The following is a 25,636-nucleotide window of genomic DNA, read 5'->3' on the forward strand; positions in this document are numbered from 1 at the left end:
CGTGATCCGAATCGCACGGGCTTAACCGGACGATGTACGATCGGACTATGCGCCGAACAACGCTTTATCCATCAATAAATGTTTGTCCCTGTGGAGAATCAAACGAGACTTTTGCCTGGGATAAAACTCAATTTCCGTGTCGCGCGCAATTTTCAATGCGCGATATTGAAACAATACCCGCGCATCGGGTTGCTCGTCCCGTTAATCGTGATGAATGTTACGTCACGTTTAAATACCTCGCACGTCGATAGCCACGGCTGGCATTTCAATTCGGAATTCCATTGTTCTCTTGAATCGGGTTTATTCCTGTCTTTGACTTTTTATCGTTACATATATTCGCATCCGGTACTTTTCATCGGTATCTCTTTGTGGCTCGGCGAAAGTGACAAACGACAAAGACGACGTTTGATAATTGTAAATTCGCTCGACAGAACATTAAGATCGCGATGAGGAGGCAGTCCTTCTGCTCGAATCTGAGCAGCGGAAGCGGCGCCGGCGAGCCGCTGATTGTCGTCGAAGAGAGCACGCTTGGCGAGGAAGAAGCGGAGCGTCGTCGCACGGAATCGCCACCGCGATGCGTAGATCCGGATTCACCATCCTTGAATCCCTATCTTCTCTCGCCGTGGAGGGACGCCAGGAAGCACTCCTTACCGACGCCGCAGTGCACATCCGGGATAACCGCATCCCAGGTACGTGCAGAGGATGTCGTTCGTGGTCAGTCAGTAGTTGCCGACAACGCGAACGTGACAACGCGATGCTGTCGAAGAAGGAAATGATAAAAAAAGAAGCGCACGCGATGAGTTCGAGATAAATTGTTATTCGTATGCTAAAATAGTCGCGGTTGCCGAGGAAGATAAAAGACGGACGGGATTATGGTTGAAGACCGCGGGCACTTTCCTAATGAAATTTCAGCCCACGAGAAAATTAATTGCACTTTTTACTTCTCATATTTTATTCGTTTCGTTTTTTATCTGTCGATTTTTTAGATAATTTATTCGGTTTTTATTTATAATCTATCTTATTATTTATCTTTTATATATTTTAATAATAATGATACATGAAAGTTAATATGTTGGCAGAAATATCACTGTACATTTCGATACGTCGCACCTTAAAGAGAATCCGCGACGAAGTTTCAAGTTCGAGCAGCCGCGGTGGGAATGTAAATCGAGTTTTCGAAGATTACGGTTGAATTGTCGACGTGGAAATTTCTAACGAGACTCAGCCTCGCGAATCGGCTTATTCCCCGCAGAGCTCGCGGACGATAACGCAATTTGAATATCGGATCGTTAATTGATATTACTCACGGTTGGTCGTTCGGATCCTCCTCGAATGATACACGCGACGACGATTGGTGTGGACAGGTACGGCGATTGAGCGAACGAGGTGGGGAAGGTTCCGGCCCGTCGGCGAGGGAGGCTGCTTTCCTAGCGACGCTTTCGCAGGCGCCGGCTCCTCAAGCGGGCGGCCGACGACATTCCGTCGTCACTATCTCCAGGGTGCCGAACACCCTCTTCGGGCGCAACCGTCGAGAATCCATCGCGGCATTTCCCATGGGAGGCGCCACCAGGATATTACAGGGCCGACGAGATTCGTCGACCGGGCTAACCGGTCCGCCCAGTAATAGCGGAAGCACCCACAATCTGCAGCTCGATATTATGGACGACATCGCTGAGATCAAGGCCAGAAAGGTAGGTTTCAGATATCGAGCTGTAGCTGAGGTGTCCAGCACGCAATCGCAATGATCAATTTCACGGTTTCATATTTGGCAGAATGTAGAAAGAATACAATCTGGAAAAGTACCCGGAGAAAAAGGTTTCTTTACATTTAACGTTTCTATTTGTTTGACTAAAATTTCGTAGAAACAACATATACGAAACATTATTTGTTTGAGTAAAAATTTTATTGTCTTATTCAAGAAAACTATTATTTAACAGAAAGAATAGCTATTATGTGAAATGATGTCTTTTAACCAAATTAAATATTATTTGGTTACAATAAATATGTAAAATGAAATAAATAATTTTTTTTAAAGGAAATTATTAATTTTTAAAAGAAAATTATCTTTCGTTCCAAAATTTTTATTTAAGATAAAGATACATATTCGTTGAAAAGTCTAACAATCGTATTTATTAATCGAAACATTAGTTTCTTTGGAGGAATTGACAATAATGAAATTTGTTCGGATGCAATAAAATTTATTAAATTTGAAGAAATCTTTCTCTCAGTGTATAGGGCTAGACTAGATGCGTGCAATAATAATAATAATAATAATGATAATAATAAATAATAATTATCTTTGCGAGAATTTACGAGAAAATGTCTTTAGCATACAGACATTTAAGATTACATTCACAGTCTAATATTACGTTTAGGATCGTCTCGCAAGTTCAGCTTTATATTCTCTAAATTTCTATGAGTGAAATTCCACTCGAAAACTAGAATGGCAGCAGAGTCACTCGAACTGGCGAGTGATTTTTTATCCATATAAAATGAACCTCGCCCACTCTGAATTTTTCGAGCGAACATTTCCATCCGAAATTGAAGAGCGAATCTGATTATCCCCGTCACGGGAACAGATTCACTCTCATTTATGTAATCTAAATAATCTCTAATAATCTGTATGAATTATGTGTGTAACGTTCATTCATATGGATTGAGAAAATCCACTCTAACTTCTAGTTAAACGTTTACCCCGACGATTCCAAGTGGTGGTATCTCCATTGTAAACATCGGATTTAAATTTTCACTCGTTTTGAGTGGGGGTTTCACTCCGACAAATTAAGCGTATAAGATCGTAGGGTCTACCATAAGGACCGTTTCGTTGATCACTCAGCATCTCGAGATGAACTTACGACGAGCCTGAATACAAGATCAGATTACGAGCACCGCCCTTAGAATGTATTTTTAAGCGAACGACACACTTCGCTTAATACTCGTTCGCGTAACGCGGTCGTTTTCAGGTACGTTTAAAAATGTACAAGACCCCGTCCCGAGAGCGGGTGTGTGAGATCCAGCTTCTCGAGGGTAACGGCAGCTCGACGCAGAAGTACACGCAGCAGCAGAAGCGCCGGTTCTCCGAGTTCTCCGCGTCCGTCGCGTCCACGTCGACCTTGCGTAGACGCGCGTCCGAGATGACGAGGCCGCTCTGCGAGGTCGAGGCGCCGGGCAGCCCGGCGGCAGGCATCATATGTTCCAACACCGACCTAATATCCATCCTGAGCTCCCTGACGTCCTCCGCGACGGAGATCAACACGTGCGGCACCACGAGCTCGAAGGACGAGCCGAAGTCGAGCTGGTCCAGCAAGACAGCGGAACAGAAGCGCAGTCGGCTCAAGAGCTCTCGTTCAAACAGCTTCGACGTGTCCATCCTGAGCGGTGCCAAGAGCAAAGCGTTCAACAACAGCGGCAAAACCGCCACGCCCGCCTCCCTCATAGCGCCGAGCACTTGGTTCGTCAAGCGGCACCAGCCGATCTCGAAGAAGAACCGTTGCGTGGAGAACGAGAACCCGCGATTCCTCAGGCTCGACAAGTCGAGGATGGTGCAAGTAGTCAAGGACACGCTGGGCAAGGCCTCCCCCACGAAGGACTTGGACACCAGGCACAAGGTCGTCTGGGACGACAGCAGCGGCACCAAGGTGGACGCACAGGTAAGACGACTCGTGTGATGCGAGTGTACATTGAGAGAGAGAGAGAGAGAGTGAGAGAGAGAGAAAAGGGATTAAACTCACCGAAATTATAGTTATTTTCGGAACCGAGTGATATATTCTCATCGACCCAGCATGAAAGTAATAACAGCAAGTAACAGAAAATAATAACATGCATGTGAGATTATTATCATTGACGCTATAGTAGCACCTGCTGCACAGAAATGATTTCCCTGACTGTAATTATTTCACTGTGTTATTACAGTCATCAATACAGAGTACGTTTCTCTCTCAATGTAGTCGTATACTTCACGTGTTCTACGGATTATACGGATTTCCATCATGTCAATTCGGAGAAAGGAACAGAGTTCGTTAAACATCGGGTGGTATTCGATAAGTTCGTGCGGATTTTCATGAAAAACCAAGTCGACATTTTAAAGTTAAATACAACTTTAATTTTTTTTTCTTTCTGGCCGACCCGCTATCGAGAAAAACAGTAAATATATTACTGGATAAAGTTATGCCTAACTGTATTTTTTATTTTTCGCTTTTTCTCCTTCGACGACCCACCATTGAGAAAGACAGTCGATATATTATTCAAGTTATGTCCAACTATAAAAGTCCAGCTATAAAAGTATCTGGAAACCTTCGCGAAAACCGTACGAATTTATCGAACAACTCAAGGGAAAGTTATTTCATCGGATATACAGAGGAGACGTACCGTGGAATTCGCGAGTGCGAGACGTAAACGGCTCAATTCCCCTGGGAAAAATCGTAGTCGCGAGTTATCGATTCCGCCGGTGAGCAACGAGCCTCTCGCTCGTTCGGCCGTACTTTTGACTTGATCTCGGACTCCCAAGGAAAAAGGCTAAAGTTCTCGCGCGATGACGCGAGATAAAACGTAACTTTCCACTCAACGTCGACAGGTGCTCGGCAATGCCATCGAGAAGATACTCACGGCCAAGGGAACTGACGCGGAAGCGCCGACTAGTTCATCCGGAAAGTCATCCATGTCACCGAACAAGCCACGCTCCAGCAAAGTGGCTAGCTGGTTCTCGGGCGGTAACAAGGAGCAGGAACAACCTCCGGACTGCGAATCCTCGATCTGCTCCTCTCTCAAGGACCTCTTTGTCAAGTAGTGCACCATCGGCAACGTCGTACCGTTCCCGACGATCCCACGACTCGGCTCGTTCCTCTCCACGAGGTACGCGACGTCGACGATGTACAATCCACCGACAATCCTCCACGACTTGATCTCTTTTCTTTTTTTTTCCACGTCTTCACGAAATTACTTCGATTGTATATTACGATGTGAAGTATGGTAGCTCTGCATTCACGCCCCCCCCCCTCCCTCGATTTCGGAAGCCTCGAACGAATGTCCCGCGCTTCCACGTGGACGTACCTGCGTATGCTCAGGGTGACCTTCTCACCGAACTCCGATTAGTCCAATTGACAACTTCAAATCGCTATATCGGTCAAGTACCACCTACTCTGTTTCGCTCTAAAATAGATACAGAAATTATTAATTTATTAATATATATTAAAAGAAAAGCATATAAAATAATATAGAATTATTAATTTTTCAATTATCGCCGGACAACAAAGTATACAGTCGGAGATTGGAGTCGGCGATTCAGGCGTTTATTCCTCGATTAGCTTGACCGAAGTTTGGTGAACGTCATCCTCGTGTTCTGCGACTTTTAATGATAATATCGCTATCGTTAAGCGTTGTTGCGCTATTATCCGATATATCTGTGGGACGACACTTAACGGCAATTTTATTGCTGAAGGTTACAGCACACAAGCGTACAGGTGCTGCGTTCCGTACGCGCTTGCCGATTGTTCTTTACGATAATTGTCGGTTCGGTACTCGTTGCGCAGCTGCGGTGCGATTATATCTGTGCAATTGCATAGACCAAACCGACAATTGTCGGTGAATATATACAGAACACAGAGAACCCGGAGACAGGAGCTGTTATTCTGTAAACATGTTTATCGACAATTGTCGGTGTCGTTGCGCAGTTATTTTGTGACATGATTATCGATCCGTCCTTCTTAACTGAACTGGCTTCGCCAGTTCAAAAAATTTACGCACACTGAAGCGTGAGAATCTCGTACGCATGCTTCATACGCTTCAATGTGTATGTAAATTTCTCGGACTAGTTCAACCAGTTCAGCTAAAAAGAACAGATCTAATGTATATGTAAATTTCTCGAAATAATGCAGACTCAGTTCAGCTGAAAAGAACATGTATCTGCGCAACGATATTTACCGGACCGACGAACTACGTAGCTGTGTACGGAACAGCGGCCCGGAATTCTCTTTTCGGGCGAAAAGAAATTGCGTGACGAAGCGACGAGGTGGATCAGTGGAGGATAATAGCGAGTAACGGTAGTCCACGTTGGCGCAAAAAATCCCAACGACAAATATTACAGTGTAAAACAAGATATTCTGTGCTGTGTAAATGCTCGTATCAACAAAGATAACGTATCGATAGAGTTGTGAACGTTGATCTATCTCCTTTGCGGGTCAAAGGAGCACGTTAGAGAGATATATGATAACATATATATATATTAATATCGATATGGTATATATATATATATATTCTTGAAGGAGTGTAGTGGCGGCTGGTCCGGTAAGTCACTTGCGTTTTATCTGTCGTCCTTCCTCCCGCCGCACCGCGTTTTCCTGTTCCTTTCGCTTTCCCGCTCCACGATTCTTTCTAGATCACGACCGCACGAACCGCCACTGATGTAGAGATACTGATATATGTACAAAAAGAAACCAAAAAAAAGAAGTCGTCGTGTACCTTACAGTACAATAGCGATGAAGCGAGATACTACCCAGACTGTATAAATGTCTAAAGGTTATCCTAAGGACGTCTAAAAGACTTTTGGAAAAAGTAGGACCTTCCCAGTAGCCTCTCCAGATTATGCCTTGGAACGGTATTTTCTGACGCCTCGCCTTTGCGTGTCATTGCTCTGTTTTTTTTCTTCGCTTCTTTTATTTATGAAAACGGTAGTCACTTCCCAGTAAACATCAGCTAACGTTCACATTACAATAATATTATAATTTCCCACTCGATAATGTAATTGTTTTATTATACACGCCATATTGCATTTATATTATTGAGTAATAAATTATAATATTGATGTAATATTACTGTTAGTATGTTCACTGGGCTATGTATTATGTATAAAATGAAGCCATTATTATTATTATTATTATTATTATTGTTGTTACTATTATTTTTTACTATTATTATTATTATTATCGATTCCTTAAGACGTCTTTCAAAACTTTGTGCTGTCCGGGTACATTCGGTCATATCATATCGCTACACGTCGAGGCGCGGATCAAGAGAGATTATCAATTTAGTTGGCGTCCTTCTTGCCCGTCACGTTTTTCCCATCGTCATTGCGTTTGAGGAGAACCCGTTAAGGCGTGAGATTCGCTTGTGTGTACCTTAGACTTAGCGCAGAGGCTCTTTGTATGTTTACCTAGATTACCGAAGTGTCCTGATGTAACACGGAAATTGTACATAGGCAAAAGGTATCTCCGGTAAGCAAGAAACGTCAAATCAGTTTTTTGAAACATTGATTTTATGTGGATCTCATAAACATTTTGACATGATATTTTATAAATGTTTTTGAACTGTTACTTGATAATATTACGTTCTTATATATTAAGATCAATCGGCATAGAAACATTATTTTTAATGTTTCGATCAAATATTGCTGACAATGACGTTGTATGACAACATTAAGAGCTACATATTTGAAAACGTTACATATTATAAAATATCGTTGTAATAACGTTGTGTTACTGATTTCTTGCACACCGGGTCGATACCGTACGTTCTCTATCAATGTTCTCTGCCGAGATCGGTATGACACGAATGTGGAAGGATGAAATATACGTTGATCGTAAATGTTGAAAAACGCCACAATTTTGTCCCGTATATCAATGTCCCAGCCTTAATGACACACGATATTCAAGTATCTCGACGCGAAGAGCGGTGCAAAAGGGCAGCGGGAAAGGTCTGCATTGATCTTACGCTCGATATGCTCCCCCCATATAATCGTTCGCAATGTAACGTTTACTGTAGGAAAAAAGAAACGGTAATTTTGAGACTTGAATGCCTCGTACAGACCGATTGATTCGCTTATCACCTCAATTCATGCTAATAATGAATTCGATTACCCATACTACGCCGGATTAGTGCACGTTAAAGATCGTTATAGATAAAATATCCAAATACGGTTTAACGTACGCACTTGGACGATGAAATAATTAATGTAGTTTTCTACTAAGTAACATGACAATATCATTACTTCATCGCTTTATGCTGCTTGAAGTGTCAAGTTGTCGATTAACAAATCAATGCATATCCAAACACGATGCGAACGATTATAAAAACTAACGAATTTCAGCCTGATAAATACCGAGGCTTTGTTGAAGTTCAAAGTACGCGTCGTCGATCTTATAATTCTAAGGGATGCGCGCGTTGTAAATGAGACATAAGCCTGTGGGTCTTTCTGAAAACAATTTTATTTTTAAGAAATCGGAACTATTCAGACTGTTGCAACTACATTTTTTGTTTCAACTCGTTGGTGTTGTATCATAATAAGATGTTGTTATTATTATTATTACCAGGCATTGCCCGCATTACAATAAGCAAACACGTATTTTTTTTTTTTTATACTCGGTAAGAGGAATGATGGACAAAAGAATACACTTATACGAAGGAACATAAAACGAGGACTGTAATAGTGACATCTGACATTATGTGTAAGAGAATCATACACACACATATGCATAGTAGAAGTGTTATATACGCATCGTACGTAAAGTTGAAGGATACGACGCTAAGGACAAATGCATCGGTTAACAGTGGAATTAAAACACTGGAATCGGTACATCAAAGTTCCAGTTTCTTTTTCTTACTTAGTTTCCGGGACAATCTACCGCGTTTTGTTAGAGTTCCTTATATTCCGAACATCGGGTTGATCCTCTCGCAGGATGGTACGTAAGAATTCGAGATTATTGCGCCTATTGGTTCTTTCGCTACACATTGTTCAATTGTTGTACTAAGCGAGCGTGTTTCGTGGAAGAATCTGGATTTTTTGCATGAAAATCATCGCGTTTAACACAAGTCTCGCGCGTAAAACCACACACACAGGTTGCAGAACGAAACAACAAAGAGCCCGTAAAATCTTTTTCATCAAAGTACAACTTTGTCTCGGGAAGGAGCCTGCCGTTCGATGAAAACACAGGAGGAGAAGCTCAATCAAAAACAGAACGAGAAACATGAGGGGAAAAGGAAGCCAAGAAGAAGAAGAAGAAAGGTGAGGATCACAATGCAGGCAATTCTTTTTGTCTCTATGTTGAACAAGCTTTAAATTTCTATATTTGATCAGACAAGAGTGAATCGTCAGCATCAGATGGGGGGGGGGGGGAGAGGACGTGTGTTCGATGAGAATGGAAGTAGGGGTAATAAAGACAGTAAATATGTATGCAACAGCTAAATAAAAATGCAGTCATCACAATATCTAGTCGATCTACAACTCTCCACTGTCCGCTATTGCGATCTTTTTTGAGGTCTTGCCACTCTGAGATCCCATAGCCTCCAACTGAAAAACAGTATCATTCAGTGTTTAATTTTCCCCTGAATCAAGGTATGTCTTAGAAGAACTTGAGTGCGTTCAGAAAACAACGGTCGTGCAACCGTTAAGTGATCGTCGCCTTTAAGATATACTTTCGGATTCATGGTAGAGCTAAAAAAAACTATTCCGATGACGCTGAGCGCTAACTCAACCATTGTATTCCTTGAACGCAGCCAATAAGGGAGAATTCACCTTTTGACGGAAAGCAGAAGCCGATCAGAACTCGCGCCGGTAGCCGACAGTTTCTTGCTTTATCCACTGCTTATTACCAGCGCGAGTTCTGATTGGCTGCTGCTTTTCTGTTAAGGTCTGAGTTCTCCCTAACACGTGTGTACACGCGCATTTTTCGCCAAAAGCGCGCGACAAACAGTCACGATCCATAATTGAACGTGTTTCCCCGAGATACAGTTGAGATTCATCCCTGAGCAGGCTAAGTACGCACCTTTCTAACAACATCCATTCCTTCGACGACTTTTCCGAATACAACATGCTTCCCGTCGAGCCAACTGGTTTTGGCACTGGTGATAAAGAATTGACTGCCGTTAGTGTTGGGGCCAGCATTCGCCATAGAGAGAATGCCGGGCTCGGTATGAGTCAGCTTAAAGTTCTCGTCCTCGAATCTCGTGCCGTAGATGGATTTGCCACCGGTGCCGTTATGGTTGGTGAAATCACCACCCTGGCACATGAAGTTCGGTATGACCCTATGGAAGCTGCTTCCCTTGTAACCGAAGCCTCTCTCGCCGGTGCAGAGAGCGCGGAAATTCTCCGCCGTCTTGGGAACAACGTCCTTCCTCAGCTGGAAAATCACGTCAAGTCGGGCGAATGTAGTCGACCCTCTTTCGCGAGGGCGTTCATTGTGTGTTCAACTTGCGTGACATCGTGTGATCGTACAATACAACTTGGCGTCGCTGTCGTATTCGATAACGCGGATAGGAAGATCAATCGAAATTCAAATTTTTGTAAAAATGAGAGAATAGAAAAACGGTGAACACGCAAATACCGCGACGAAGGAACGACGTATCGACGGTGCGTTTTAGCTCGCGCCATCTGTCTATAAAACTCCGAAGCTGAACGTTACAATGAAATTCTAATATTATTCTATTACTTAGCAGAAATTGCTAACGAGCACCGCTAATTTCCGAGATTGCTGGCGGATATTAATAGAATGCGCCACGTCGGATGTACGATGTGATCGCGCGCGCGTTTTCGCACACGACGAGAGACACCATTCGATGCACCGAGAAGCAAATATTCGTTTTATATCGAAATTCTCGTATATTTGCAACGTGTCCCTCGCGATGTCGTAGTTAAAAACGGAAAGATAAAAGAAAAATATGAAGTGTCTTATATCTTATCTTATCGATCGCGCATCGCCGAGACGGTCCGAGACGATAAAAGACTATCCACCGCGTGTCCACGGACCCCTCCCTCCTTCCTCCCCGCGTTTACATACTACTCGGAATATTCGCATTGTCTCATTTTTCCAATTTCCGCTCAAACCACAGCTACTCCTCTCTTTCTCTCTCTCTCCCTCCGCCGGTCTCGGCGGCGAAACTCGCGAAATCACGTGCGCGCTGTAACAGCTCGCTCGTAATTGCGCGTTGGCTCGTCGGTCAATGGAAAATTTCGCAATGATGGCCAGGACCGTGTGCAGGAGAACCCGCGCGACCATGATGCACCGCGAACGAACGGCCGTTCGTGGCCGTGATTTCGCTGATTCACGAGGCCGACAATCGCCGGTCGCGTTCGCCGTTTATTCCGTCGCAAAGCGAACCAGCTCGACAATCGGCCCCGACAATGTGATCGAGACGCGTGTCTCGGTGGCGGGTGCGAGAACGATCCGCGGAGCAACCGGCTCGGAAGAGAAAATCAAGATGGCCATGCACGCCGGAATCGAGGTGTCGCGGTCCAAGTATCGTCGGTTAGGCGTCACGGCGTGCCCGTACGTTTTCGCACTCACCTCCATCACGATGCGACCCACGGGCTTGTCGTCCGCGGTCATGTCGAAGAAAACGCGTGGCAGACCCATGTTTTCAGCTGCTGCGGCGAAACTTCGTGCGAGCGTGTCAAAGGACGGTCGTCTCGGGCGGGCGGTGGCTCCGAAATGGCTCGAGTGCCTGAAGGTCGAATCAATTGACAGCCGGCAAATCGATCTCAACGCCATTCTTGCGACTGGAAACTCGCCGGAAATCGATCCCGCGTCACGCGATCCGTTCCGTAGGCCAACTGGCGATGCTTTTCGACGTTTTACGTGGCTTTTTCGCCGGTTATTACGCGAAAATATTATGTAATAAATAGGATGTTCGCACGAACTATGTAACGGCTACTATCCAGGGAGAAAGTGACCGACACCGCCGGCCAATCCGGAACCCTGATTCTGGAATGATTAGGCGGACGGTTTCTATGACGACCAATCCGCTGTCGCGGGGAGAATCGCCTTTAATGGCGATGCTCGCGACCAACGGAATCGCTTGCAAGTGTCACGGGAAGATCGTTTAAAAAGTAAATCACAGTCAAAATTTATGGATATTTTTCTATGAACGCTCCATGGGAAATCAAGCATTGAGTAAAGCAATTGAGTTAGTTATTTACTAAGGATATGGGGTTAGAAAATTTCGATCAAACGCCTAGTATAGGATATAAAGGTTCCACTTAACGCTCGCAACGATTGCGAGCATCGTTCTGTCTTTATTTAACATGCAAGAGAAACATGGATGATGCAATAATCGCGATCATTGCGAGCGTTAAGTGGAACGTATCCATAGTATAGGGTCAACAGTACTGCGTTTAGAGTTTACAAACTTCTATATATTATTATCTAACTCCCTTAAAATTGTATTAAGATTGCATTGAAATTTGTCTAATTTAAATCTTAATTCGTAGTCTAACATGGGCTTTAAATTTATGTTTAGATACTTTGCAGTCGATGAAATGAGTCGCGTAGCATCTGAAGATGAATTTCTTCTAAAAAAAATATTCTTACATGTAAAATCTAACTATTATTATCGTCGATATAGAAGACACGCTTTTTCTGCACAAATAATAATTGGTTGATTTCCTTATGCATATGCAATATGCAACAATGCAAGTTAGCTTGGATAGATCTTTAAGCCCGTATCAGACTAAGAATTAGAAATTGAGATTGAATTGAATTTAGCCAATCAGTGTAAAGTTAACTGAACTCAGGTTTAGTGAAATTTAGTGAATTCTACACTGATTGGTCAAGTTTCAATTCAACCTCAATCTTCAGTCAGTAGTCTGATACGGGCTTTACACGAACAGATTAATGTGCACTTAGTGCAAAAGTGCAACAAGTACGAGTAAAATGAACAAACCTCATACCTCTACGCGTAGCTCACCAATGTTCACAACAATGGTTGTGCCGGTTGAATTTTAGGTTAGATCATTCGTATGATCTCGTGTAGTTAAATAAATCCTCTAACAGAGTGAAAAATGGACAAAATAAATAAAATAATGATATGTGACCCCAACGAGGACGACATAGAAAATGGGAACGGGGAGGATGTGGAAAACGATAACGACGAGGACATTGAAAATGACATATTACGCGATATCAAACCAGTTATGTGGATCAATGATGATCCAAACTATGAGTTGGACGAGATTAATATGTTTTTTCATAGAGTCGATTCGAACCAAATTATATACGAGGAGAAGAAGAAGAAGTGTAAATTTATCGGCAAGTATGTCATGGGCGACGTTCTCGGCGAAGGTAGTTATGGGAAGGTGAAAGAAGTGTTGGATTCACAAACGCTTTGTCGAAGAGCCGTCAAAATACTAAAGAAAAGAAAATTACGGAGGATACCGAACGGAGAAGTGAATGTTCAACGGTGTGTTCAACGAAAATGCTACTTTCTCTTTTCTTTAACAAACAGTATGCATTATACCTTGCAATTTTTTATAATTTATATACAAATACAATAAGATAGCGCAACATTGTTTTTGCTTCTCTCTTATATTTGCTATCTAGTAATATTGTGCTACATTTTTTTTACAGGGAAATAAAGTTGTTAAGGATATTAAAACATAAGAATGTAATAAATCTTGTAGATGTTTTATATAGTGATGAGAAAGAAAAGATGTATTTAGTTATGGAATTTTGCGTATGTGGATTACAGGTAAATTTTAATATGTATTTGTTCTTATTTATAATATTTATTAGAAGCACATACGTACTCGCATACATGCATATATATATGTATTGGTTATAAACGGTTTTGAACCATCTCTGAAAACACAATGATATTTACATTGTAATTCTTAAGTTAATGCTTATTATTCCATGAGACATGTTTAAATATTGGTTCATTATGTTGTAATAATTAATAAGAATTGCAATCAGAAATATTAATGACAAATTTGTAGCCATTCTCCAGATCTGTGTCTTTAGACTTCATGTTTCAATCATTGTAGAAATAAAAGAGAAAAATATCTTGTAATGTTTTGTAATGTTTATGTATACAGAAATATAACAAAAGATACATATACTTAGTCTTACAAAAGTAATTGAATTTAGCCGCAAAAAGAATTCATTGTAACAAAAAAACCCTGAAATGTAATCGATTTTCTTAATCAATATGAATAATAAGATTATATAATAAGAATCACTATGATCACACTGTGTCTCTGCTACCGATATCTGTAACAATGGCTTGCATGAATTAACAACAATTAGATTTCTATTTATTAGATCCTTTACAGGATATGCTGGAAAGCACACCAGCCAAGAAGCTTCCACTCTGGCAGGCGCACGATTATTTCTGCCAGTTGTTGGATGGTTTAGAGTACCTTTACAGTAAAGGAATAGTTCACAAAGACATAAAGCCTGGAAATTTGTTATTAACCCTAGATGGTACCTTAAAGATTAGTGATTTTGGCGTCGCAGAGGTACAATATACTACGTATAACTCTCTCTCTCGTTACTTTGATCTCAAAACACAAATATCCGCGATTGTTGTAATTATTAAAAGGCCGAATATCGGAAGCGGAAGCGTTTAAATGCGTTAACGAAAAGACGGGGGACCGAGTATTTCGCTATATGAAATAACGTAACACACATATTTTGCAAAAACAACTCGTACTTCATTCCTGTTTGTGATTACGCATCTCCATTGTGCTAGGCGTTAGACATGTTTTCCAAAGACGATACATGTACGATAGGTCAAGGATCGCCGGCGTTTCAACCGCCCGAAATCGCAAACGGCTGCGAAAGTTTCTCAGGTTTCAAAGTAGACATATGGAGCAGCGGGGTGACACTGTGAGTAACGTTTTCTAACGACTCTGCGACGCAAGTAATCCAGCAACACCGCATCTGTTTATTTTACAGGTACAACATAACAACAGGTCTATATCCCTTCGAGGGCGATAATATATATAAATTATACGAAAACATTGGAAGGGGTGAATATACTATACCAAAAGAAATAGAGGAGCCTTTAAAATCGCTTATAGAGGGCATGTTGCAGAAGGATGCGGAAGAAAGATTTACATTGCAACAGGTTAAAAGGCACGCCTGGACGATATGTAAGCATCCTAAAACACAGGAGGAGGTGCCTGTGCCGCCCCTTAAGAAAGACGGATGCCACAGCATGACTGTTCTGCCATACCTGATGGAATATCATTACGGTGTCGATGAGAATCCCATATATTACACGGAACATCAGCTGAACGGTGGGTTCATCTACAACGACGACGACGACGACGATTTTTGTATTTTAACGTACTTGTGATACACTACTACACACGCACACTAATGGAGAAGCACGCGGCCCTCTCACCGTTTTGTCGTCACACATTAGTGGTGGGGAAAAGCGTTCACAAGGGAAAAAAATGTTGTTTCTTTCTTCGCAGAAGAACGAAGACTCCAAGAGTTGGACCGTATTAGCGAGGACCGCAAAGCGACCTGCAACAGCCACCATGCGAAATCCAACGCACACCAGAACAAGCGGAGATGGCGCAAACCGATCTCGTGCATTAGCATCAAGAGGTTCCCGTCGTGCAAGCCATCGTGATTTTGCCGACTGCGCGTCGCATATTCGCTCGCTTCGTATCTCACTGACCGTGTCAGTCTTTCGCGAAGTTTCTCCGTGACGGAGGTGACTGAAGACTCGACGAGAAGGGGAAAATAAATAAGTAAAAAGGGAAAAAAGCTGAACACACGAGGTGTAATACATCGTCACAGCGCACGAATAGAATACGAAACTCGAGTCAGTTCAAAAAAAAAGCGTCGGATGTAAACTTTGTGATATTAAGATTAAATAGCGTAACCAGTAATCAACGACATCTTTATTAATCATCCAGCGCACTACGAAACGCCCGTACGAGGACGTCAACGGACTGTCTCCGGTGTGTATGGCGCGATTGATGAAATAAAATCGCTGCTTGTCAGGAGAATTTTACGCATTCACTTTTATTTCCGCACGGGAACTACTCGATGCCCCCCTCGAGATCGCTGCACGAGATATGCGCGGCTCTTTAGAAACTTCGTCCGCAAGGTCGTCGTGTTTCGCGCATACGACGCAATTTCAATAACCGATAAATGCGTTACGTATCTGCTATTACTGTAACATATCCCTCGAATTTGTACAAGAGAAAAGCCAGCAAAGAATGTTTTTCTTTCGATAAAAACGAATATCCTGGTTGCTACTTTCGTCCATTCTCGATGCATCTCTGATTCTTTAGATTTTACGAATTGATGAAATACTAATTGGTTCGAATTCTCAGTCTTCGGTAGTATAATTGCAGTCCTTGAACTTGGATTTAGCTGCCAAAAGGACATTCATTTCGTCGTTTACGAGATTAAAAAAATTAATCAGTCGGCTAGATCGTCAAGTTTTTTAAAATTTAATCGATTGCTCAAAATCGACATTCTTGTAATCGATCGCTCGAAAGCCAATTCATATTTTTTCGATATTGCCCATCCCTAGCTAAGAGTTTCTCCGCGTGGTAGCGCTAGCGACCGTACATTCTCTCGCTCTCTCCCTCTCGTTCATTCTTACGTGTCCCTTCTTCTATCTTCTCAGGCATTGGCGTCGGCTCACGACGCCGCCATCTTAAAGTGCAGTGTCATCAGCGTTGATCAGCGCGCTCCGTAAAAGTGGGCGACAATCGGGCGATCAGTCTCGCTCGTGTCAAACAGCGATTTTTTTTCTATATCGGCAGGCATGTCGAGCGGAGCGCTTTTTGGCAACACCGCGTCGCGCGGAGCCTCGAAAAATCTGGTGGAATTCAAGGCCGGCAAGATGACTATGAAGGATAATAAAATAGTTTATCCGGATACACGAAAGGGCCAACTGTACGTCTATCAGTCCGACGACTCGTTGATGCACTTCTGTTGGAAGGATCGCACGAGCGGAGTTGTTGAAGATGTACGATAGTTTTGCCTCCAGCAAATTTTTAAGAAATTCTTTACAAATAATGCGTATAATAGAAGAAAAAAGAAGTGCCAAACGTGCACTTTACCTCTGGTCTTACATGCCTAAAAAGTGCACCTTTTGATTATTTCTATTTTTATTTTCTATTCTATATTTCCTGCTTGACATCATCGATATCTTCTATATTTTGTATGGTATATCGACTTGTATATTTTATTAAATTGCTACTTATCTCTACAAGTCAATTAAATTTTTTAGGACTTGATAATCTTCCCCGATGATTGCGAATTTAAACATGCTGCTCAATGTAAGACTGGCAGAGTGTATCTTCTACGGTTCAAGTCATCGAGTAAGAAGTTCTTCTTTTGGTTACAGGTGAAAAATACAAATTTATAGTGTACTATTGCAGAGACCATTAAAACTCAAATAAGAACATGTACTTTCACATTGAATTATATTGCTCTGAGATTTTTTACAAGCACTTGACATAGATATATTTGTCTCACTTACATAACTTTATGTTGAAAGTTTTGTAGCTTTCATATCGCATAATTTGTATAAAATGCATATTTTGTTCTTATAGGATCACAAAACGGACAAGGATGAGGAATACTGTAGAAAAATCAACGATGTACTTAATAATCCACCAACTCCTGGATCTCAGAGAAGCAGCGGCGCTAATCCCGAGGGAGATCTTCAGAATTTGTTGAACAACATGTCACAGCAGCAACTGATACAATTATTTGGTGGTGTCAGCCAGATTGGCGGTCTTGGCAGTTTGTTAGGCACAATGAATAGACCGCATGGTGTTCAAAGCACAAGAGCTTCCACTACAACCTCGTCCACCCCAGCCACTACGAACACATCTAGAGCGACTCATTCGTTGACTCCTGGGTCTACCACTGAATCGTCTAAATCTACGAGTAAGTTGAACTGCGATCAGATGTAATACAGCATATTCTAACAATACATTATTTAGATGCTGATAATGAGGATACTAATAATAATAATAAATTAGCAGCGGCAAGAACACCAGCTCCGTCCACACCGTCCGCTCCGACAACAACGGGTCCAAGCAATAGAATACAGCTTAGCGACTTGCAGAATTTTCTGTCGGAAATTCCAACACCACCACCGGCGGAACCGACCGTGCAGGTAATGTCATATTTTACGCTTCTTATTGAGTTAGAATTAGTTTAATTCGTATACTGTTAAGTATTGATAAGTGACATTCAATTATTCACAACACCAGTGAATATCTTAAGAACCTCAACAGTATGATCAAATGGCTTCATTATTGCGACATTCTTTCATCCAAAGTGAATTGAATGCTGGAAATATCGTTATATTTGCAACAAATCTTCTGATCAGTAACGTGCGAGTTTATACTCGCTTATCAGATAGAGGTTGAACGGTAACGAGTTGATGTGGCAAAAGAAAGATAATTTTTAGAGAGCAAATTATGAAGTTATTTATGTATATGAATGCAACTAGAGGGAATCCTATCTGGAAGCTCCTGAAGTATGATATAGAATACTTTCTGGTAGAGTGGCTTGCAGGAATGAAACATCTGTTGTGTTACTAATTGCATATCTTTTACAGCTATTGCTACTATATATGTATAAGAGATATAAAACCCGACACAAAATTGCTTTCAGGGTCTTTCAGTTCTTTTACAAGCAAAGCTATTCTTTAAATTAGCGAACTGAGCAAGTAAGAGACCATTTTTCTTATTATCTCCATTCGTCTGATTACTAAAATTCTCTTGTGATTACACGTGCGTTTCACGTCTTTGCAGTTCTATCATATAAATAATCATATGAACACGCAGAATTAATAACATGGTAATTTCATGCATTCATCATCTATTAAAAAGTCGTTGATGTCGAAAGCATTACTATTGCGATAAGTTAACAAAAGTTGAAAGTAAGAAGATGAGTTTGTCGTTTGAAGGGAAGAAATTATATTAATATATTCATGTGTGTGAAGGGGAGCTTTAACGAGCCGTCGGTTAGTCTATACACGCTTGTAGATGATAGTCTTATTGGAAGTCACGTAAACAACTGACTATGTATCATGCAAAGCATAGCCAACTTATCCCACAATGTTGCGTTTACTCCCCTCTGCCACTGAGACTCGGTAAGGTTTTAATAATCTATGAAAAGAATTGCATTATTGCCGCCGCTAGCGGCTCTCAGTGTAGCGTAATCATCAGTTTCGCGCAGCGGTGTCCTTTGTCGTATTGTCAAACATAATTACGTCACACATTGTCTGCCATACACCGTGAGATTACGTTTGCTAACAATATGTGCTCATTGCTAAGCTTGGTGAGAAATGCTCGAAACAACCATGGGATCATTAAATAGATCATTGAACGATGATATTGACGAGGGATGTCGAGGCAGAGGCAACAACGATCATTTCGCGAATAATTCATAATTACACATCGATAGTTGTTAGAAATAATTCAGTTCAAGGCAACGCTAGAGAAAGGCAGAGAGAGAAAGAGAGAAGCATGGCTTTCTCAATGTTCAATATTGTTCTCCGTCCGAACCTTACCTGGCTGTCGGAGGCTCTGGCTCTGTTGAGCAGTTGGGCAGGTCTCTCCGGTTATATCTGCTGTTTTCGGCCAGCTACAGCGCAGCTTATTGTCCGGCAGAGGGGCGTAGCGACAGAGCTGACCAATGCCATCCCAGCGGCGATCTCTACGACGGAGAGCCTGGAGAGTGCCATGAACATGCACTTGCCGCCCGGGGACAACCTGTGTACCACGCTCTCGTCCCCCCAGTTCTCCCAGGCGCTATCAATGTTCTGGTCTGCTTTGCAGTCGGGCCAGGCGGGCCCAGTCATCCGTCAGTTTGGCTTGGGACCGGACGCCGTCAATGCCGCGGCCAGTGGTAACATCGAAGAGTTTGTCAGCGCGCTGGAGTCCGAAGCGAAGAACGGCCAAGGGCAGCAAGCGCAGCAACAGCAGGGCCAAGACGACAAGAGCAAGAAGCAGCCATCGTCGGCCGCTAGCCCCGATAAGAAGGACGATGACGATGAGGGCATGGCTCTAGACTAAGGATAGGATTCGCGCGCGTGCGTGCGTTCTTCCTCCTTGCTATCTTTCCCCCTTTTCTTTCTTTGTCTCCTTCGTATTACTGGAATTCTTTGCGACCCGACTGTCGGACGCCGCGTCCACGATGACAACGTCAGAAAAAAAGAAAAACTTCCTCCCAGAGACGCGATTCTTTTTCCCCGGTTGAATTTTTCGCGGCGTTTCAGTAACACGCTTTCAACGGTGCGTACGCAAAATTTTTTTTTTCTAAGTGTTCGATAATCCTGTATTTATACACGCGAGTGAACGATCAAGCGTAATCTCCCCCATCAATAAAATAGATGAATAGGTGGAGAAAAATTGAAAGAATTCATTATGTCATTTATTGAAGTTACACATATGTACGGAAAATGATACTGTTAAATCGGTTTTGTATGCAGCACACAACACACACACACACACACATAACACACACACACGTCTACTGGATCTATCGAATTGTGAATACTTAAATATAACAAATTTTAACAAAATGTTGTGATTCATTTATTATAAATATATTATGTATGAGTGTGCGCTTAATATTGGTCGCCTTTTAGACAATTTTTTCGTTAAAATGTAAGAATCAATAAGTTTCTCGCTTTGTTAAAATATTTTCCCGCTTTATGGTTTTAAGGTGTTGCCATTTTGAAGAATCGCATCGTGTAATGTGAATCATTATAACCTCCAACCTTTTTTTTGTATTATATATTTATACAGTCCGTCACACAAAAATGTCGTCTGCACACCTGAAAGAAAAATTATTATTTTTAAGAAATTTATAGATTGATTTAAAAGTGCATTAAAAGCACTATTACGCATTTACTATACTACTAGTAAATCGTCCAGTCTCCATTATTATCGAGAATTCGCTGGCACGGTTTTGGCATATTTTCTATAAGATTTTCCGTATATTGTTGCGGTAACGATAGACGCCAGATAACTCGGACATGGCGACACAATTGTTTTAAAATGAACACACGCTTTCCTTGAAGCTTCCTCTTAATGATGGACCACACATTTTTAATCGAATTCGCATCAGACGACTGCGCAGGCCAATCCAAAGTCTGCATATCATTTTCGGCTTTCCATACAGTGCACAAGCGGCTACGGTGTTTCCGGTCATTGTCCTCTTGCAGTATCCATAATTCATTATCCGATCCAAACCACTTCTCAGCAGACTTTAACAATGTTCGCCGATCAATTTCGAATATCTTCTCAGCATTTAGATTGTGAGTAAACAAATACAAAGTGTCAAAACCGTGAATACTGAAACACCCCCAAACATGGACCTTAATTGGATATTCAACGGTGTTCTGCAAAGGCGATTTTTCCGGAAAAGACCATGCGTATTTGACAGGAACCAATGTGCAAAACAACGCTTCGTCAGTAAAAATCATATTATTCCAATCACGATTCAAATTTTGCGCAGCCCATAAGCATCGCTTTTCGGTATGCTCTAGTTTAAGGAGAGGTTTCAGCATAGTATTATGCCAAAAGATTTTCGCCTCGTTTAGCCGCCTTTGCAAAGTCACTACGTTAATGTTCACTCCCTTTTTGGTCAGTAACTTTTGTGCTTGTCGCAATGTCAACAGAGTTTCGCTGAAACAACATGAAAATGACTTTATCTTCTTTTTCCGACGTCTTTTGCGTCTTTCCTCTCGCGGGAAAATCGTCGACATTTTTTTGTTCTTTATATCGTATCGCTCAATTCCGTACGAAATCTTTTGACATATGCATATATTTAGCAGTAACTATATGAGTCATTTTAGGTCCTTTTATTGTGAGTACACAAGAATACTGCCTTGAGACGTTTAAAATACGACGCACTCATTTCGGAAATCACGTGTTCTTGTCACAATGGAAAGTAATACTGGCGTCTCTATCACAAAGCGTAATAATCTCCCCTACCCTTTAACGAATATCACAGTGGTAAAATCTCCTAGTAATCTTCTCTTAAAACAGTCTAGGCGATATTCTTGCGTGACAGACTATATTTATGTTTAAAAAAGTACGATTAATGTTTTAATTAAGACTCCGGAGTAGCCGCGGCCATATTGGATTCGTAATAGGCGAGAAATGATACATTGAGAAATATCGCGTGCCATTTGTAAATAAAAAGATATTTGGGTAAAACAATAATTGAGATCGCTGGAAAACACTTGCGAAAATGGACGAAAACTCTCCTTTTCCTTCCTGACAATCAGTAATTAGCCGTAAAAGATACGTGAAATAAGGCCCTATTCATGGAAAACACACGATTTCACAGTCGTTGAAAGGAGTGAAAAATATGCTTCTACCTATAAAATTCCAGACTAATCTCGGTTTTCGTTCATTTTTACGGGTTTAACAAATATGTTTACAATTCACACCCGCACAATTAAACAAATAATAATAAAATGGCACGCAACACAAAATTTCGTTGCCAATATGTCACTTTCCACACATATAAGTACAGTCGAATAAGTGTTATAAATACTTCGAAACATTTCTCCTTCTTCCTTTTTCCTTTATTCTGATCCGAAAAATAGATGAAGAAAGAGAAACGCTTCGAAGTATTTGTAGCGCTTGCTATACGCACTCTATTGGTTCATCCTTTTGTCGTTTTGAACTGTGTCGCTACTGTCAACGCAAAGTTCTTAGCTGGCTACTCCGGAGCCTTAATATTAAAAGGAAATTCTTTCGGAAGTAATATATTGCTTCTTACTTATCGGTCTTTTATAATAATCGAATAAGTACTAGAGGTTCAAATATACGGTTGGGCGTGAAATTTAGCCGTATAAAAATGTAATGGCGGGAAAGCGCGGTCCAATCAGCGACTCTTGTTTACGACGCACAAGCCTTTTATTGGTTCTTTCTATAATCGATATATAGCGTTACCTATATTACTTTATCAATCGGTTAAATCGAGGGAAGTGGAATAAATACGCGTTTTATCGTTCTACTGTCACCAAAGTAAGTATAATACGTTTGCCGCAATTACTCGATAACAGCTTGAATTAATTCTCTCCAAGTTCAGTCTCGAAAAGGCAGTGATTGCTGGAGAGACGAGCGACGTGTGTTGTCAGGTGTTTGCATGTTCATTCGCGGGAGTATCCTATTGGCTGCCTGATTATGACATCATTCAGGTCTGTCAGCGCGAGAGGTTAAATGTCTGGGCGCTTTTGGTAAAACGCGTCCTTTTTGCGAAAAAAAATTACTAATAATGTATTAATAAGTCGATACATGCGCGCACAATGTGTGCGTGCGTGTGTAGACAGACAGATGAGAAGATTTAAACGAGGAGTAGCATATACGTTTCGTCGGATAAAAATTGTGTGCACTTGCACTTATAAACGTCAGTTTTCACAGAACAGGCAACAACATATGTGCCATGCAGGAAACGTAAAAAAAAGAAATCATAAAGCTATCGCGCAACAACCGGCGTTACATCGATTAATTTAAATGGAAGCTGAAACAACGCTGAAATCGAAGGGAAATGAAGACTTGAGGCGAAACAAAGAGCCATGTACATGCACGTTCTACATCACTCTTTCAGAATTGATAACAACGAGGATACCCGACAGAGACACTCGTGAATTTTAATGAAGGGAGGTGCACACAGGTGCACTCAATACAATCTCAACGAGCGAGAATACATGAATCGAGGCGCGCAGGCATGTCCCGCCGGCGGTCTCGCGTCGATCGAAGGAGCAGCGCGGCTGGCTGGCAGGCTCCAGCGGCCAACCAGCCGGGTATTTGTTTGTAAACAAGCCAGTCGCCCCCGCGTGCGAGCGCCCGCTCACGGCGCCGCGCGCCGGCCCTGAGAGCGGCCGCGGCTGCGCGTTGCCGCGTGAATCGAACAAGTAGTGGGGGACTCCCTCGCTAAACGCTGATCGCCGAATGCGCCTCGGCGAAATTCCGCTAAAAAAGCCGCGGCGTATATCGCGTCGGGCCGGACACAAGTGAGCACCGTTTCCCTTGTGAGTGCATCCGAACGGCCGCTGCGGCGAGCCACGAAGCGTCGTGACCAGTGTCATCGTGGAATAAGCTACGGATATTGCGATAACGCTATTGTTGTGATAGCGGTACCGCGGTGGCAGGCGGCGGTACGAGAAGGGCAGGGGGAAGGGACGTAGCGAGGGAGGGAGTGAGCGAGAGAGACAGAGAGAGAGTGAGAGAGCGAAAGAAATAGAGATAGGTAGAGAGAGAGAGTGAGTGTAAGCGGCTGAGGGGTGGGAGGTAGGCAAGCGGGCAGAGACCAGGGGGAACGCGCGGCTGGTTCGGTGAAGAGTAGGGAGTGAGACGCGAGGCGAACTGTGTATGTGTGTGGTGTGAGAGAGAGAGAGAGTGCGCGCACCCGCACGCACGCACACACACACGCGCGCGCGCGCGACGCGTACGTGTGCACAATGGCAACCTTGACACTTGGTGATCGTTTTTGGTGGCTCCGCGCCGCGGAGATCGCACGTTCGTCCAGCGGCATCGCGTAGCGGGTGAAAGCGACGACGGCGGGCGCGCCTCGAGCGGCAGGAGCAGGAGGAGGTGAAGGAGGTGGTGGTGGAGGAGGAAGGAGGAGGGAAGGATAAGAAACCACGGCGTGGAGAAACGCGGGAGTGTCGCGTACGTGGATACGTTGACGCGGCGAGGATCTTTCTCGAGAGGGAGGGAGAGAGAGAGAGAGAGATTCGGTCCGCGCACATATTCGAGGTAAACGTCGCGCGCGCGCGCTCGTGTGAAAGCGAGGGATAGTTAGAGAGAGAAAGAGAGAGTTTGTTTTCGGTGTGAGAGCAGGTCCGCGCCTCTTTGTTTTGATCGGGCGGTCCGCCGAGAGAGCGTGTGTTCACGAAGTCGTCGTCGCGCTGCGCGCACCACGCCGCCGACGTCGCGCGCTGGAAACGCCGGCGGAGGTGCTCGTCGTCGCGCGCGCCGGACGAATCGCCGCGCGTCCGAAGGTTAGACACCGCTGTGACAAATGTCGTCGCTCGTTCGAGAGACGATGACGGCGGTGTGAATCATCCGTTATCGTTCTCGCTGCTGCTCACGACGACTACGTACAGTGTGTGCGGGTCGCGTCGTACGTACGTACGTGTATGTGTGATCGTGTACACGTTTCTGCCCGCGTGTCATTCGCAAAAGGACATAGCGCCCCGAGTTGTGCCGCGAGGTGGGTGAGAGAGATCCTTCCCGAACTTTAAACACGCATGATTCAACGCGGCTTGCGTGCACCGTGTGTGTGTGTTGTGCGTATGTGTGTATACACATCGACTCGACGCACGAAAAGCACGGTAGCATCGCGTTCTCTTTCACGATGACTCGAGCTTTCAAGCACCGTTCATCGATGTTCCCGCGAACGCTGATCAAAGTTAGACCGCCCTCGATTCGATTGTTTAAGAAGCCGAATCGGCCGACTCTTAATTAACTCGCTCGGTCGATGGAAGTGACAAAGCCTGCTCGTTTCAACTGAACCAATACTGCACCGGAATTTCGTTCCTTCTCCATTCATCGCTAGGTTATACACTTGTTGCACCCTAAAGGCAAAAAGTGCAATCTAGTTGGCAAAACTAATAATCCGTTGAAGTTTTCAACTGAAACGAACAAACTTATGGTCAAGTCGCTCTCTCCCGTTCGTGACCGATTTCGCGTTTTTGCTCTCGTCCTCCGGTTCGGCTCCGCTTATCTCGGTCTCTCTTTCCGCGGGGCGAAAATTCGTGTCATCAAACGTCGTGAACCGACATCAATATTTGATTGATACTCAATGGAATGTCTCACGTGATTTCGATCGGAGACGAATGCCGCGGGTTTTCCGCCGAGAACGGACGAGAGCGCATTTTCGCGGCTCGACGGCCTCGGGTGTCGATGCGCGTGCAC

The 25,636-nt window shown here is 43.1% G+C and overlaps 5 protein-coding genes across 7 annotated transcripts in view; 4 read left to right on the forward strand and 1 right to left on the reverse strand.

The window, feature by feature from the left end:
• LOC106745281 overlaps positions 1-8,442 on the forward strand; it is a 36,909-nt gene extending 28,467 nt beyond the window's left edge. The window contains exons 4-7 of the mRNA XM_014620745.1: positions 432-689; positions 1,365-1,691; positions 2,964-3,650; positions 4,574-8,442. Coding sequence (XP_014476231.1) covers positions 447-689; positions 1,365-1,691; positions 2,964-3,650; positions 4,574-4,786 — 1,470 coding nt within the window. The 5' untranslated portion in view covers positions 432-446 and the 3' untranslated portion in view covers positions 4,787-8,442. The remainder of the gene's footprint in view (positions 1-431; positions 690-1,364; positions 1,692-2,963; positions 3,651-4,573) is intronic.
• A 592-nt stretch (positions 8,443-9,034) lies between these two features.
• On the reverse strand, positions 9,035-11,642 carry LOC106745282 (peptidyl-prolyl cis-trans isomerase-like). The gene is made up of 3 exons (XM_014620746.1): positions 11,274-11,642; positions 9,756-10,109; positions 9,035-9,280 (listed from the first exon to the last, which is right to left on the reverse strand). Exons 1-3 carry the CDS (start codon positions 11,475-11,477, stop codon positions 9,209-9,211), a joined length of 630 nt encoding a protein of 209 aa, XP_014476232.1. The 5' UTR covers positions 11,478-11,642; the 3' UTR covers positions 9,035-9,208.
• A 1,124-nt stretch (positions 11,643-12,766) lies between these two features.
• LOC106745276 (serine/threonine-protein kinase STK11) lies at positions 12,767-15,768 on the forward strand. 2 transcript variants are annotated; one of them, XM_014620730.1, is made up of 6 exons: positions 12,767-13,164; positions 13,332-13,452; positions 14,036-14,221; positions 14,455-14,591; positions 14,661-15,004; positions 15,185-15,768. In XM_014620730.1, the coding sequence occupies exons 1-6, from the start codon at positions 12,767-12,769 to the stop codon at positions 15,343-15,345; spliced, it is 1,347 nt and encodes a 448-aa protein (XP_014476216.1). In that variant the 3' UTR covers positions 15,346-15,768. The 2 variants fall into 2 exon arrangements, with proteins under 2 accessions (XP_014476216.1, XP_014476217.1); XM_014620731.1 differs by having other exon boundaries at positions 15,188-15,768.
• A 575-nt stretch (positions 15,769-16,343) lies between these two features.
• Positions 16,344-20,280, forward strand: LOC106745277 (proteasomal ubiquitin receptor ADRM1). 2 transcript variants are annotated; one of them, XM_014620732.1, is made up of 5 exons: positions 16,344-16,701; positions 16,966-17,082; positions 17,291-17,630; positions 17,726-17,862; positions 19,367-20,280. In XM_014620732.1, the coding sequence occupies exons 1-5, from the start codon at positions 16,498-16,500 to the stop codon at positions 19,769-19,771; spliced, it is 1,203 nt and encodes a 400-aa protein (XP_014476218.1). In that variant the 5' UTR covers positions 16,344-16,497; the 3' UTR covers positions 19,772-20,280. The 2 variants fall into 2 exon arrangements, with proteins under 2 accessions (XP_014476218.1, XP_014476220.1); XM_014620734.1 differs by having other exon boundaries at positions 16,346-16,701; positions 19,535-20,280.
• Positions 20,281-23,286: 3,006 nt separating this feature from the next.
• The window catches only part of LOC106745275 (protein argonaute-2), a 29,866-nt gene continuing 27,516 nt past the window's right edge, over positions 23,287-25,636 (forward strand). The window contains exon 1 of the mRNA XM_014620728.1: positions 23,287-23,748. The gene's annotated coding sequence lies outside the window, so the exon portion shown is untranslated. The remainder of the gene's footprint in view (positions 23,749-25,636) is intronic.

This window comes from Dinoponera quadriceps, unplaced genomic scaffold (genome assembly GCF_001313825.1).
Source record: "Dinoponera quadriceps isolate SergipeBrazil2010 unplaced genomic scaffold, ASM131382v1 scaffold1527, whole genome shotgun sequence".
Taxonomy (NCBI): domain Eukaryota; kingdom Metazoa; phylum Arthropoda; class Insecta; order Hymenoptera; family Formicidae; genus Dinoponera; species Dinoponera quadriceps.